The following is a 15,007-nucleotide window of genomic DNA, read 5'->3' as shown; positions in this document are numbered from 1 at the left end:
CGCCCCTGCCCTGGATCTTCTCAGCAAAATTGAAGGGCTGCCTAGTTTCGTGTACACTCCGAAACAAGGAAGAGATAAGGAGTTCGGATCTCAACCACCTCCTTCCTCAAAAGCTGCTCACACAACCGAACCTCCTCCAACAGGTCAAGCTTTGGCTTCGGGTGTGAAGGATAAAGGAAAGAAGATAGCTGAGGAAGAAGATGAAGATGATAAAGAAACCATTGCTGACATGCTGAAACGCAAAAACAGTCGCAATGTTGATGATGACAACATTCGTGTGGCGCGAGAAGCTGAAGAAGCCGAACGCAAGAAGAAAGAAGCCCATGATCTCCTCGAGAGCAGGAAGACTCTTTTCCCTGCTTGGACTCGAGAGAGAATGATAAAGGAGGCTATCGATACTCCGAGTATCCTATGGCTCGAACCGGTGATCTCCTTCGACTGCTATAATTCTGTCGACTCGCAGTTCGACATGCCCTTAACCCGAAAGGCGTTTATCTTCCACGCCTTCTCCAACATTTTTGAAGTCCCTCATCCTCATCCTGAGGTTGATCGGGAGTTAATCGAGTTCTATCTGAAGGCCGCTCAACCACAGTACCAAACTTGGAGTGCTCAGAAGATCATTAATGTTTGGGTTTTGAAGCCATATACCGAAGGTAGATTCATCAACGTTCGGTTCAGGGTGATCAGAGGGTCTGCAAGAACCGAACATCTCATATCTTTAGCAGATCTGCCGAACCTCAACCCCCATGACTGGATCGTTCTGCACAACATCCTTTTGACGAATGAAGCTGAATATGGTCCGATTATAGACCATCTCAAAAGGATGTTAGTCTGCTATATCATGGAGGTCGCCTTGATGGATCAGGAGATAGCCACAGTCTTCAAGAAGAAACCGAAGATCTATCCTGTTGGCTCGGCCAGTGATCTCAATCAGATGAAGATGGGAAAGATTAACCCAAGGCGAAACTCGGTCATGTTCACTAGGGCTGAAGGACAGAAATGTCTCTTTGCCTTAGCGGATAAACATCTTTATACCACTGCTTGTCTTAAGCATGTGCTGGGGATCATCCATCGGTGTAAAGAGAATACAACAGATGATATCAAATACTTCGATGATATGATACAGTGGTACATCCGATTCAGACAGACGATACTTGCCCTTATCTCACGTCTGTTTCAGACTATAAAGAAGAAGGTTCCTGCTGCTGCTGGCCCAAGTAAGAAGTGAAGATCTCGCTCCAATTGACGCAAAGGGGGAGATTGTTGGGTAGTAGATTCATTTATGTGTTGCGTCTTTGAGCTCGTTTAATAGTCCATTATTTTGTACTCCGGTTTGGGCCTGTCCAACCCTGAGCTGTTAGGTTTACTATATAAGAATATGCTTGCATGTATATTAGGTTAACGATCGAGAGTACGATTGATAGAAGACGATAGCATTACAAAGTTCTTTCTTTATCGTTCCTGTAAACCTTCTAACCCTCTACAGTTGATGTTCTTTATCTAGCTCTTCTGAGGGTTGTTTTATAATCATTCGACTCGTTTGATTCATTCTTGAGTTGTTTACTGCTTTTGTGTTTTTGCTGTTTGTTCTTTATATTACCTGTTTAAGATCTAATCGATCTTCAAGATTAAGTTTTTAATTTTAATCTTAACAAGAATATTTCACGTATTTAAATGGTAATTTTTATTTATTTATAGGTAAATAAAATGACGAAAATAATAATTAAAAAAAAAAAGAATTTTTGGATTTTTCCTTTTATTTTACATTTCAAAATTATTTTTAGATAGTGTCTCACGGTATCACAAAATTAGCATGGTGTCAAATGAACATGAATATATATATATATATATATATATATATATATATATATATATGTATATATATATATATATATATATATATATATATATATATACAGGGTGAGGTTCAATAGAGAATCATAATTAATGTAACATCCGGATTCCCAGGTACATTATTTATTCTTTATTTTGGAGGGACTCGGCGAGTTGATGCTTAGACTCGCCAAGTAGAGTCGCGATTTCCATCCGGGTTAATGACTGGACTCGGCGAGTCGAGTAGTGGACTCGCCGAGTCCGCGCTGTTTAATGAATCCCTAATTCTCGGGGTTTGAGACCCATTTGAAGGGGCTTATAGCCACCAATTGTGGCTACCAGACCCCTGAGTGAAACCCTAAGCGATCTAGAGCGTTTGTGAGGAAGAAGAAGCCATTTTTGATCCTTGTGTGGGTGTTTTTGCAAGAAGAAGGTGACCAAGGCAAGAGGGAGCTGAAGAGGGTGCTATTATGTGGATTTCAGAGCCTAAGGACTTCATATTGAGGTATATATTCGATCCTTCTTCAGTTTTGGGTGTTAATCCTTGAGAGTTAGGGTTTCTAGCCCATTTAGAGTGTGAATGATGGTGTAATTGGTCCCTTCTTGTGTTGAGGCTTCGAATCTGGATCCAAAGAGGTCCAGAGACCATAACTCCTTGATCTTTATGGGGTGACATTGGGTAATATGAGCTTAGGGTGACATATTGAGGCCATTTCTTCAAATTGACCCATTGGGTCTTTGCATGGGCATCAAGATCCAGACTTTACGTGTTTATATTGCTTAAGGAGGCCAGATCTATGGGTTAGAGGAACGGATTTGACCTTAGGAGGTCATTTGAGCTTGATCGTGGCATGAACTCGCCGAGTCCCAAGAGCCGACTCGACGAGTAGAGCTTGGGTTTTCCCATAGTTCACTCAGTGAGTAACTTGCCGAGTTGGGGGAATGACTCGGTGAGTCAGAGGGAAATAGAGGGCTGGAGTTCAAGGCAGAACTCGCCGAGTTCATATGGGACTCAGCGAGTTGAGTCGAGGTGGCCTCGCGATTCATGCCACGTGTAACCCGTCGAGCAGGGGAAAGACTCGACGTATCATGCGAGACTAGAGGGATAGTGGACACGCGTAGACTCGCCGAGTCGCCCAAGTGCACTCGGCGAGTCGGGTCAAAGTTTGACCGTTGACTTTGTTGACTTTGAGGGTTTGGTCAACAATGGGGTCTTCGTGTCAAGAGAGGGGTAAAATGGTCTTTTACCCTTCTGAGGGTGCCAAGAGATGGTTGAGTCTAGTCTCGAGAGTTATATTAATGAGAGTATTTACTTTATGTGATCAGGCGGAGGCTAGACCATATTTCTACCGAGTCAGAGATTTACCGAGACATCTGAGGTGAGTCTTCTCACTATACTTTACCTAGAGTGGTAACAGAGTTATGTGACAGAGTTATTGTATGCTATCTATGCGATGTGTGGCACTGCATTATTTATATGTGATTTTTGCTGTGTGTATATCAGAGTTAGGACCGGAAGGTCCACAGAGCTAGGACCAGAGGGTCCACAGAGTTAGATTTAGAGTTATGTGCCATTGTATTTGTATGTTATTTATTTTATGAGATTTATTGTGATATGTGATATGCATGATTCAGAGTTATCAAAGTTAGGACCTTTGGGTCCATAGAGTTAGGGCCAGAGGGTCCATAGAGAGTTGGGACTGGAGGGTCCCACTGAGATACACTGACCAGAGGGTTAACAGAGTTATAGCCTTGAGTGGCTAATATGTGTTAGAGTGGTATTCGGGAAACTCACTAAGTTTCGTGCTTACAGTGTTTTGTGTTATATGTTTCAGGTTTTCTCAGGATCATGGGACGACACCGGTTCGATTGTACACACCAGAGGAAGCGTTTGTTTTGAGGATCCTAGTTTATCAATTGAATTGAACAAAAGAGTCATGTATTGTAATTTAAATAAAAATGAAATTTTTATGAAAAAGTGTTAAAGAGATAAGCAAATTTAAATGAAAATTTTGTTTTGAAAATTTCGGCGTTACAATTAACCAAGGAATCAAGGAACTAATTTTTTTTTTCAACTTTTAGAACTTATTTTTTTATCAAAAAAAAACTAAAAATATTGAAATTCATAACTTTTTATCATTTTTCCAATGATATAAAATTCGAATTTTTTTTACGTCAAATTCACAATGTGATTTTTGAAAATTCACAACGTGAATCCGGATTCACACGGTGAATCTGAAAAATATTTTTCACATTCACAATGTTAATATATGAATTTAGATATTTTTAGATTTTTTTCGATAAAGAATAAGCTCTAGAAATTGAAAAAAAGATTTGGTTCCTTGAAAAACCAATAATTATGGTTCTTGAACTTTTTCATATATATATATATATATATATATATATATATATATATATATATATATATATATATATATATATATATATATATTAAAATCGACTATACCAGAAGGTAGAGATGGGTTATATATAATCGATGGGGGAGGATGATCATAATAGAATTGAATATATGAATAAGAATAAAAAAACTAAGACTAGAATTTTTAACAAGAATCTTAAAATGATGCTAAAATCTTTAAGTAACCAAATACATGGAAAAATAATCTTTGTCTAGTAACTTTGTATTTGGATGAAAGTAACCGAATAACTCCTATGTGGAAGAATTTGGTTACATATAGCAACATAAACAAGTAGTTTTAGTACGTGTATGTATATGTTAGTACATGTATATGTATATGTATATGTGTATTAGTGTATATGCTCATGCTAATGAAGATTAGTCTCCAAGTGGTATATGTATAATGTAAATGCCTTCAAGAGAATCTATTTTATGTTTGATTCGTTAAGAAACCGTCCAATTGGACCCTTCGCCAAATATTAACTTATATACATTTATACATCAAATTAATCATGAGCCGGCTATTCTATTTTATGGTGTAATTAAGTTAACTATAAATCTCCATAATAGTCCAAAATGAGCATCTTGTCTAGCCTCCTACGCCAAATATGCTTCTTTTATTTTCTTAAACCAAATGGTATTCAGTTTAATTTTCGTTTCCTGATATTATTAGTTTATTACCCACTCACTAAATAAAAAAATTGTTGTTAAACCCAGTTTCGAATGTCATTTTGTGAAGAAAAAAAATTGATCAAGTATTTTAAGGCATGAAAAATAATATTACCTGTAAATACATATAAATTTGAAAAGATATCTCATTGTTATTCAAATATACATCTAGGAATATCATATATTTGAAAAGTTTTTTCTTGAAATTTGGTTATTTTCGTGTTAAAATAACTATAATACGTTTCTTCAAACATTATACAATTGATTATTACCGTATAACAACAATAACTTGGTAATGATTAATTTTGATTATTTTACCACTAAAATATTAATAATCGGTTTCATCAAATTATTAAAATTATAAATAGTAAACTGTCAAAGATCCAATATATAAAATGTGTAAGAATCACTTGCCATCCAACATCCATAGAAGTCTTTAATGTGTGAATTTGGAACTCATTTTGGTTTAAGCGTGAAGATGATAATTTTGTTTATTTGATTATATCTGAGTTAAATAATTGATTCTAAATAATCAATTTCATATTAAATGCTACAACAACACTCATTGTTTAATAAAAAAAATTAAATTGCGTACACTTATTCTTTAATCCGAATTTAGTAGACTGAATACTTCCCAATTATTGTTAGCTACAATCCATTTACGATTATTTAATCTTATCAAAAAATTTCGTCCATGAATAGTAGACTCCCCACCCTCTCCCCATAAACAGAACCAGTTTTCCCCTGTATAGTATGCGTTTCTCGAAATACCTCTACGCACTAGCTTAATCTCTCACTTTCTAATCCGAAATTTTTGTGTATCAAGCTTTTGTTAAGTTCATAATCTACTGAATTCGAAAGAATTCATACAAAAATGTCTTTGAATTTTCTATCTCCATTGCAATCCAAAGTAATCGCTTTCTCCGACACCTCCATATCCCAAACCCACCTTCTCAAGCTCCAAGGTATGTGTTCTACCAACTCAATAATTATTTCATTTCATGATTTGATAATTCAAGCAAGCAGTATGTCAAATTGATGTAAATTCGATTCTTTATTGTTAATTTGAGAATTTGGGTTCATTTTAGGCGGGTTTTCGTTTAAGAGAAAAGATGTTAAGGTAGTAATTGGAAAGGGGGTTCGATGTTCAGCGCAGCCTTCGCCACCACCGGCGTGGCCAGGGACGGCTCTTGTGGACCCGGGGACTAAGAATTGGAACGGCCCTAAACCTATCTCAATTGTGGGATCTACTGGTTCGATTGGTACTCAGGTGAATTTTATCAAACACTTGGCGGGTGTTGAAAAGATGCACATAATTTGATGATTTCTAGCTTTAATTTGCATAGTACTGTAACAAGAATTGATCATTTCAAGTTCTATATTTGTAGACACTTGATATTGTTGCTGAAAACCCCGATAAATTTAGAGTTGTGGCACTTGCTGCCGGCTCAAACGTGACGCTTCTCGCTGAACAGGTAATTATGGTGTAACCCTAGTCTTTAATCTCTATTTCATGGTTACCGAATCGTGTTTTATTCAATTAAGCTTTGTGGATTCATCATGTAGGTGAAGACATTCAAACCTCAATTAGTTTCAATTAGAAACGAATCTTTGGTTGAAGAACTCAAAGAAGCTTTAGCTGATGCTGATTACATGCCCGAAATTATTCCCGGAGAGCAAGGTGTGATTGAGGTTGCCCGTCATCCTGATTGTGTGACCGTAGTCACCGGCATAGTTGGTTGTGCTGGTTTAACGGTAAATCTTTACTTCTTCCATTTGAATATCTGTTTTCATCGTGTTTTCTTCTAGAATTCTTTTCGTAATCCATTAAAGCTTTTTGCTTTATGAAATGTTTTCATGCGATGATTCTTTTTCTTTCGTAATAGCCCACAGTTGCTGCCATTGAAGCAGGAAAAAACATAGCTTTAGCTAATAAAGAAACCCTAATTGCCGGAGGCCCATTTGTCCTTCCTCTTGCACATAAACATAACGTAAAGATTCTTCCTGCAGATTCAGAACATTCTGCTATCTTTCAGGTAATACAAAAAGAAAAAAAAAAAAAAAAAAAAGTAGTAGTTGATTGTGAAAGACATCATTTAGTCAATAAGCATGTTTTATATTTCAGTGTATTCAAGGCTTCCCTGAAGGTGCTCTAAGGCGTATAATCTTAACTGCATCTGGAGGTGCTTTTAGGTATTGTAATTCTTTCGATTAGAGAAAAATAAGTAAGTATTCCGAGGGGTAAAAAAGGAAAAAAATAAAATAAAAGTTGTTATATTTATAGGGATTGGCCAGTTGAAAAACTAAAAGATGTAAAAGTAGCCGATGCGTTAAAGCATCCTAACTGGAGCATGGGGAAAAAAATCACCGTGGATTCAGCTACACTTTTCAACAAGGTAATAATATTTCTCTTCTTTTTTATCGACTTAATGTATACATGACTTAATCTGGTAAGCTATATATTTAACAGGGTCTCGAAGTTATTGAAGCTCACTATCTATACGGCTCAGACTATGATAATATCGAAATTGTTATTCACCCTCAATCTATCATTCACTCAATGGTCGAGACACAGGTCCAATTCCTATAACTCCACTTATCTTTCCATATATAGAAAGATTAAAAAAAGTAAGGGTATTATCCGAAAATCAAATCATTTCTATTTTGTATATTTTTTACAGGACTCGTCGGTTCTAGCACAATTAGGTTGGCCCGACATGCGTATACCGATTCTTTACACATTATCTTGGCCCGATAGAATACCCTGCTCTGAAGTCACATGGCCCCGCCTTGATCTTTGCAAGTATGTATATTGTTTTGCTTTATTAAACTTTCTATAAATGGAAGGAATGTTTTTTCTAATTATGGAAAGTATAACTGTGATGCAGGTTGGGATCACTTACATTCAAAGCTCCGGATAATGTCAAATACCCATCGATGGATTTGGCTTATGCGGCCGGGCGAGCTGGCGGCACGATGACCGGAGTTCTTAGTGCCGCTAACGAGAAAGCCGTTGAGATGTTCATCGATGAAAAGTACGTTTTTAGTAACTGTCACTGTCACTGACAGTCCCGTCACTGTCACTGTTATTGTTACTTAGTGTCACTGTTATTGTTACTGTTACTGTCATACTGTCACTGTTACTGATACTGATATGTTAGTTCCTGCTAAAGTAGGTGATTGTTGTTTATACAGGATTAGTTACTTGGATATATTTAAGGTTGTGGAGCTAACATGTGAGAAGCATCAAGAGGAATTGGTGACGGCGCCTTCCTTAGAGGAAATCATACATTATGATCTGTGGGCCCGGGAATATGCTGCCAGTGTGAAACCGACGTCGACATCGCCGACCCCTGTGGGTGTTGTATGAGTAAATAGATATGATGTTGCAATGTTTACATGGGATATGAATGGAATCCCTTGTAATGTTTTAATGGGGAAGGGTGTAATAAATTTAAAATTATAAAAAGGCCAACACTTTTTTAATACTCGCAATTATACAAGTAATGGCATGTAAAATTTTGTCACTTACAAATTACAATTTCAAATTGAGGTCATTGAAAAAAAACACGCATTCAATAAAAGGATTTGTTAATAACTTATTAATACACCTACATATAATCGTATCAATAAATCATTTTGTTAATATTTATTAAAGTCGTTTTGCGTCCCGATAAGTTATAGAATATGATCAAATGCAAACACCCACAAAGAACACCAATGCTAAATATGATAATGCTTGGAACACAAGAAATCAACACAAAGAACAAAAGAACATACTGATATAAAGTGGAAAATCTCAAGACTCCCAAGACTTTCAAAGCCGGAAAATCTTTAGAAGTCTAACAATAGACAGGACAAGAACCTGATACTCTAGTTCAATCCACGATGAAGTTCCATTGAGTGTAGATGATTGCAAACATCTCTCTCCTACAAAATAATGAGACAAAAGATCTCACATCTTCACTTTGTTAAAAAAAAGCTTATACCTCGATCCAAAAACTGAAGTTCATGTTTGAAAGCTATGAAATAATAATATTGGGTAGAGAAAAAAAGCGATTTATAGGCTGTGTAAATGGCTGGAAGAATCCTTATTGGGCCAAAAACAAAAACTATTATGGGCTGCTAATTTGGAATTAAATTGAGAAAATCAATTATAACTAATACTCGTTCCAAAATTATAATCATTTTTTCTTTTTGGTTTATCTCAAAATAATAGTCCACTTCTAAAAATAAATAACATTTTTACCAAAATACTCACTCATTATTACTTAACTAATTAAGCATTTAATGGAACATTAAATGCAAAGTAAGGACAAAACTGTTATTTTATTGTATAAGTTAATGGTAATTAATGCTTCCTTAATCTGTGTGTTTTTTTGTCTATGGACAATAATTTTAGGACGGAGGGAGTATAAAATATGCGGGAGAATAGGCCGCAACAAGCAACATTAGTATTCAGATAGACATGGTTAATCTTTCTATTATAATAAAATAATAGGTTTATTTTTTTAATCATGTGTTATCTTATAAGTCTCTTAATTAATATATCCTTTGTAAACACCTATTGATTCTACATTTTAAATTTTGCATTTCTCACTTTAATACGGATTATAAGGTGACACATTTATTTAAATCAATGATTATAATTTTATATAACTAAAAAATATCTCTTAATAAAAATATATTTAAAATGATTGATTAATAATTTTGAGTTTTTACTATGAAAGTTTAGTTGATATTGTAACTTGGTTCCCACGGATTATAAACTAAGGGCCTGTTTGATGTGTGGCTGACCGGGTCTGGTCAGCTCTTTTTGCTGACTCGGTCCAGTCAGCGTGTTTGATAAAGGGCTAATTATGTTTGACCCGGTCCAATGAGCTGATTGGGTCATGAGAAAATGTCTGATTCGGTCCTAGGAAAAAAAGAGGCTGACCGGAACATTTCCCACATTGCCCTGATGCTTTCAACGCTCCATTGTGAACGACCCAACCTTTTCTCCCTCTCCCGCTTTTGTGTTCGCCGGAGTTTGCTCCCTCTTTTGCCATCGTCGGTGCATCCATCCCCCTCCAGGCCTCCACTTACTCCATCACAACCATTCTCCACCATTTACCCAACAACGCAACCTTAACGACTCCATCACAGATTATCAGCCGACCTTGTCCTCCATCTCCTCTGGTAAGGTCTGTAATCGAACGTGGTAGTTTTCCTTAATTGCTTCAAAGTTTGATCTGAAAAATCATTGATTGATTTTCGATTTCTTTTTTATGGAAGGAATTGGTGAATTCATTAGTTTAATAGAAATTTTTGGCGACCTGATTATTGATTCAAATTATCAAAAGTGACTAGAATCAATTCGAAATCAGATGTGACTAAATTTGAAAGTCAAATTGATTTTCCAGGGCAAGCTTTCATTTTCCATATGTGATTTAATTTGAAAATCGAGTTGAATTTGATTATTGATTCTAGATTCAATTCGTGGAATTACTGTTAGAACATGTTCTTAAAATAAACTTGTTCTGGAAGCTGTTTGTGATTTAATACTTTCAGGCCTTTTGAGATTTGTATTTCTATTGTTATTTTGCTGTTAAATGAAGGTCTTAGCAAACATACAACTGATGAAGGACTTAAAGAATGCTTTGGGAAGTTTGATGAAGTTTTCTGTGGTTTATTTCTTCTCAGTGAATTATGATTTTGATTCATAAATGTGCTGTTTTTTACCTCTATTATATTTTTGGATTAGGAAGTAATAGACTTGCACAGATGTACAAGCAATCGGTCATAAAGGTTTCAACTTTTTTGTTCTTTATCGAGTTTAATTGGGTTTTTTTGCCATCCCTTTGTTTTCTTATTTTTGGGAAGATATGGTCTTTGGATTGTTATATCAAGATGACGATTTGTTGATAGCAAAAGTTTGAAGGTCGGTGGAATAGCTAATACAAGTGTTGGTGGAAAAGCAAAATCTTGAATGTTGTATTTATTTTTATAATTCTCAAATAAATGAAAGTATGTTGTGATTAATATTAATTATAGAGTTTTATGCTAATTCCAATATGTGTTGTATTTCAGATGTTACAAGGGTAAAACAGTCATTTTGCACAGTCAGTTAAATGCAAAATCAAACAGAAAATTTCAGCCAAAAGTTAACTCAGTCAGAAGTTTTAACCCAGTCAGCTTCTAACTCAGTCAGCTCTGACCCAATTAGTAACTATCAAACGACCCCTAACAGTAACTTAATATTGTAGTTTTATGTCATTAGGCTGTTTACCGGTTATTCCATAGAGAAAGCTCATTTCTCTCGGTTTTAGCCATAAAAATCAAGTTTTTGTCTAATGAGAAAGATAAAGATCATACTATACTTATAAATGGGACATTTTCTTATCACCTCATGCATTTGAAACCTCCACACAAATTTCCAAGCACCTCATGCATTTAACCCCCCCCCCCCCCCCCACATTTTCAGATTCAAAGTAATTAATCACACATCATGAAAGGTTTTATAACTTATATAATATGTTTAATAAACAATTAATGGATAGTCTACTATAAAAATGTCATTCTCTTTTAATAGACACATAAATACAAATCACATATAAAATTCACAAAGAAAAACAAGTTTAAAGGTTTTGTTTTGGTTTGAGGGCTTTAGACAATTTTTCGATCCATGTTATTATGTTAAAGTTTTTAATTTGTAAGTTTGTTATATACTAATTCTTTTTTTTATATTTTTTTGGTTTACGTTTTCTTTTAAAACAATCATTGTATGTTGTGGTTGAAACTTTAATGTAAATTTGGTTAGATTCATGTTATCATATGTTATGAAACATGATATAGATAATATTTAATTAAATATTGTATATATGTTTATATGTTTTGTGTTGCTTCAAACTAATAATTAATAAAAAACCATAGATATGCAATATTATCTATAGTATCCATGTAAGTCTCTTTAAAATACAAATTGTCTATCTTATCACTTTATATTTTAGTATATGTTTAATATTTTAATTATAATAATAAGTGTCTTTTAAAAGTTTTCTTTCGATTATTAGTAATAATAAGTGACTTTAAAACTAATGAACCATAATTATAAATAATAAAATCAAAATATAAAAATCATGAATATGTCATATTATCCACGCAAGTCTCTTTTGAAATGCAAATTGTCTATTATCTTATCAGTTTATTGTTTAGTGTATGTTTCAAATTTTACTAGTAATATTAAGTGTTTCTTAAAAGTCTTCTTTAACTTATTAATAATAATAAGTTGTTTAAAACTAAAGAACAATAATTTTAAATAATAATCACATCAATTTATAAATTACATAACATTAACAACAAATAAATTGTATTCTAAATGAACAACATTATTGAAATTAGAAATAATCGCATAAGTAAAAATTTAAATTAATCAATCATAACAATTGTTAAAAATAATATTAGATACATAATTATATTTAGGCAGAATTTCGTATATGCCCTTATTAAACGTCGAAATATCATATTTTCCCGACCTAATATCTAAATATCAAATTTGCCCTTCTTAATATTTTTAAATATCATATATACCCAAATCTATTTTTTTTTGATAATTTTTATTGATTTATAATTTTTTTCATAGTCTTAAGTCATTATAATTGAAAATACATATGAAATGGACAATAATGCCCTTTTGCTTCTAAATTCCAATACATCTCAGATCACACACGTTAATTTACTTTCACAGCATCCTACTACTTACGATCTCAGCACATCCTCCTATTCCCTTGTTGCCGCATCTTCCTTCTTAAAATCACACGCATCATGCATCAGGTAATCGACAGGATTAGCAAGCAAAAGTTCTGTATCATCTGGGCCCCAGTTTGTGATGATGACTCTTAATGGATGTAGTATCTCTTCTTTAAGATGTGAACATGAAGCAACTTGGTTTTCAATATCCATTATTTTGTTCCATCATCTTTCTGTATAAACAAGTCCAAGCTTCGGTAACCTTTCATACTATTAGAAATTCTTCCATATGCAATCTGAATAATTACAAGATAACCTATTCATTTCAAACATCAAACAAAATAAAATAGTATTATGAAGTCAATTTGAGTATATACACCTTTATATTGCAGTATTTGGATATCTTTAACTTGTGAGAGCTTTCTGATCAAGGCATTGCATTTGAATCAAAAGTATGAGATGGGTTCGTTAAATTATCAACCGTAATAACATCTTCCTTGGTGGCAAGCTGACAACTAAACAATTCATCAACAATTTCTTCTGAAAAAGAAGTAAACCCTTTTTGGCTCTCATATCCAGGTCCTGCTAACTCAAATTAACAGCTTATATACAAGATTTCAAAAGGGCTTACAAGTGATCAGTAACAAAGAAGAGATCCAAGACCTTGCTATCTGGGTTTGTCATTACTTTCAAGCTTTTGAATTGTGAGCTTGAGTTCACAAATCACTTGTGTAACATCAATAAAATTGGATCTTTATATGTCAATTTTAGTTTCCGAAGGAAGAAGAAAGGGAAAAAGACGGAATGGTGGTAGTGGTTACCATGGATTAAACTTTTTCGATCAAAAGGGATGACCTTTAACAGATAAACTAGAGGTGGTTTAGAAGAATCAAGTAATTGATTGAGATGGTTATTGACCGAGATAAAACGCAGGCAAAAACAATAGGAAACAAGATAAAAGACATGTTTTTAACCGGCGATCCTATGAAGACGACCAGAAACCTCATCTCAAAGGATTCCTACGATTTACGATTTTGAACAGGTAAGGCAAGGGTATTAGGGTCTAGATAAGGGTATTATTGTCTATTTTATTATTTATTCAATTTTAAAAAATTTCAATTATAAAAAATGATTATTAAATAATAAAATCTTTTAAAAAAAATAGATTTGGGCAAATACGATATTTTAAAACATTAGGAAGGGTAAATATGATATTTAGATTTTAAGTCGGGTAAATACGATATTTAAACGTTTAATAAGGGTATATATGAAATTCTCCCTTATATTTAATTTTATTAATGGAAACTGTGGGTTGATGTTAATGAATAATATTGCTTAAAATATTATGTCAAAGTTAATATCAATAACATAACCATTTTAAAAATACATTTTTCAACATTTTAATAATATATTTTTAACCTATACTGCGCAACACGAGGAAATTCGTCTAGTATGAATATAAAATAAGAAAATATTACAAATCAATTTGCAAATCTTGCATCACATAAAAAAGCTTTATTCCGTTTTTAGTAACTTGTATTTTAACACTTAACATAGTGCATGTGATCACCAATATAGCTGGTAGTGATGCATATGAGTTATAGGCCTCAGTAGGTGAGGTCAGGAGTTCAACTCTTGGCTGAACAGATTTGGGAGATTTTCCCTGGAGTGACGAATAAGGGGAAATGCCGAGGTGTGTGGGCTTACCCGATACTAGATCCACATTACTAGAGCCCAGTACGTTTGCGGAGATATCTCGCCGGTTAAAAAAAGTTTTACACATCAATGACAATTCATAGACAGTAACATAGCTTTTTTTCTTTTTTCAATTCTCTTGTTTGAATCGTCTAAAGGATTGAATCCATCGACAAGTTAGTTAAACTGTTGCTAATTAAACACAAAAAAATCATATAAAATAGGGAAATACACAAAAATACCATAATCCAAAAAGAAACCAATAAAATAAAATTTGGATCTAGGTGTATTGATTATCATCGGAATACATAAACACGTTTCATATAAGGCCGAGTGGTATACCCACCTCAAACCTGATCATGGTCTAGGTGGCCACGGAAATTTTTCGTGCACACCACCTCAAGGTTTCGTGGTGGCTCGTGCTCTTGGCTCTTCGTGTTGGGGACAAAGAATGCAAACGACCAATCGTTGCCTTTTTTTTTACCGTTTAACGGTCATTTTGCAAGTTTTTAACTTTTTACATTTTTTTTACAAACTCAATACCTAAATATAAAACCCTCATTTTTCATCAAAATTGACACCTTCATTCTCTAAAAAATCTCATTTTTCACCAAACAACACATGCATTTCTTTAAGAATTTTGAGTCGGATGATGACGGAGAA

General features: G+C 34.0%; 1 protein-coding gene and 1 pseudogene across 1 annotated transcript; one reads left to right on the top strand and one right to left on the bottom strand.

The window, feature by feature from the left end:
- Positions 1-5,651: 5,651 nt before the first annotated feature.
- On the top strand, positions 5,652-8,407 carry LOC145052331 (1-deoxy-D-xylulose 5-phosphate reductoisomerase, chloroplastic-like). The gene is made up of 11 exons (XM_079000136.1): positions 5,652-5,886; positions 6,010-6,191; positions 6,310-6,396; positions 6,488-6,676; positions 6,808-6,957; positions 7,047-7,114; positions 7,206-7,317; positions 7,392-7,496; positions 7,603-7,724; positions 7,810-7,956; positions 8,117-8,407. The coding sequence occupies exons 1-11, from the start codon at positions 5,796-5,798 to the stop codon at positions 8,289-8,291; spliced, it is 1,428 nt and encodes a 475-aa protein (XP_078856262.1). The 5' UTR covers positions 5,652-5,795; the 3' UTR covers positions 8,292-8,407.
- Positions 8,408-12,679: 4,272 nt separating this feature from the next.
- On the bottom strand, positions 12,680-13,555 carry LOC145049439 (ACT domain-containing protein ACR9 pseudogene; annotated as a pseudogene).
- Between the last annotated feature and the right edge of the window lie 1,452 nt (positions 13,556-15,007).

Source organism: Lactuca serriola, chromosome 5 (genome assembly GCF_051521515.1).
Source record: "Lactuca serriola cultivar US96UC23 chromosome 5, Lser_US96UC23_V15, whole genome shotgun sequence".
NCBI lineage: Eukaryota > Viridiplantae > Streptophyta > Magnoliopsida > Asterales > Asteraceae > Lactuca > Lactuca serriola.
The sequence above is the reverse complement of the archived record's forward strand: the minus strand, read 5'-3'. Positions and strand labels throughout refer to the sequence as shown.

Coding starts and splice junctions, on each gene's coding strand:
- LOC145052331 (XM_079000136.1), top strand. CDS start 5,796: ATGTCTTTGAATTTTCTATCTCCATTGCAATCCAAAGTAATCGCTTTC. Junction 5,887..6,009: donor CCACCTTCTCAAGCTCCAAG/GTATGTGTTCTA, acceptor GGTTCATTTTAG/GCGGGTTTTCGTTTAAGAGA. Junction 6,397..6,487: donor TGACGCTTCTCGCTGAACAG/GTAATTATGGTG, acceptor TTCATCATGTAG/GTGAAGACATTCAAACCTCA.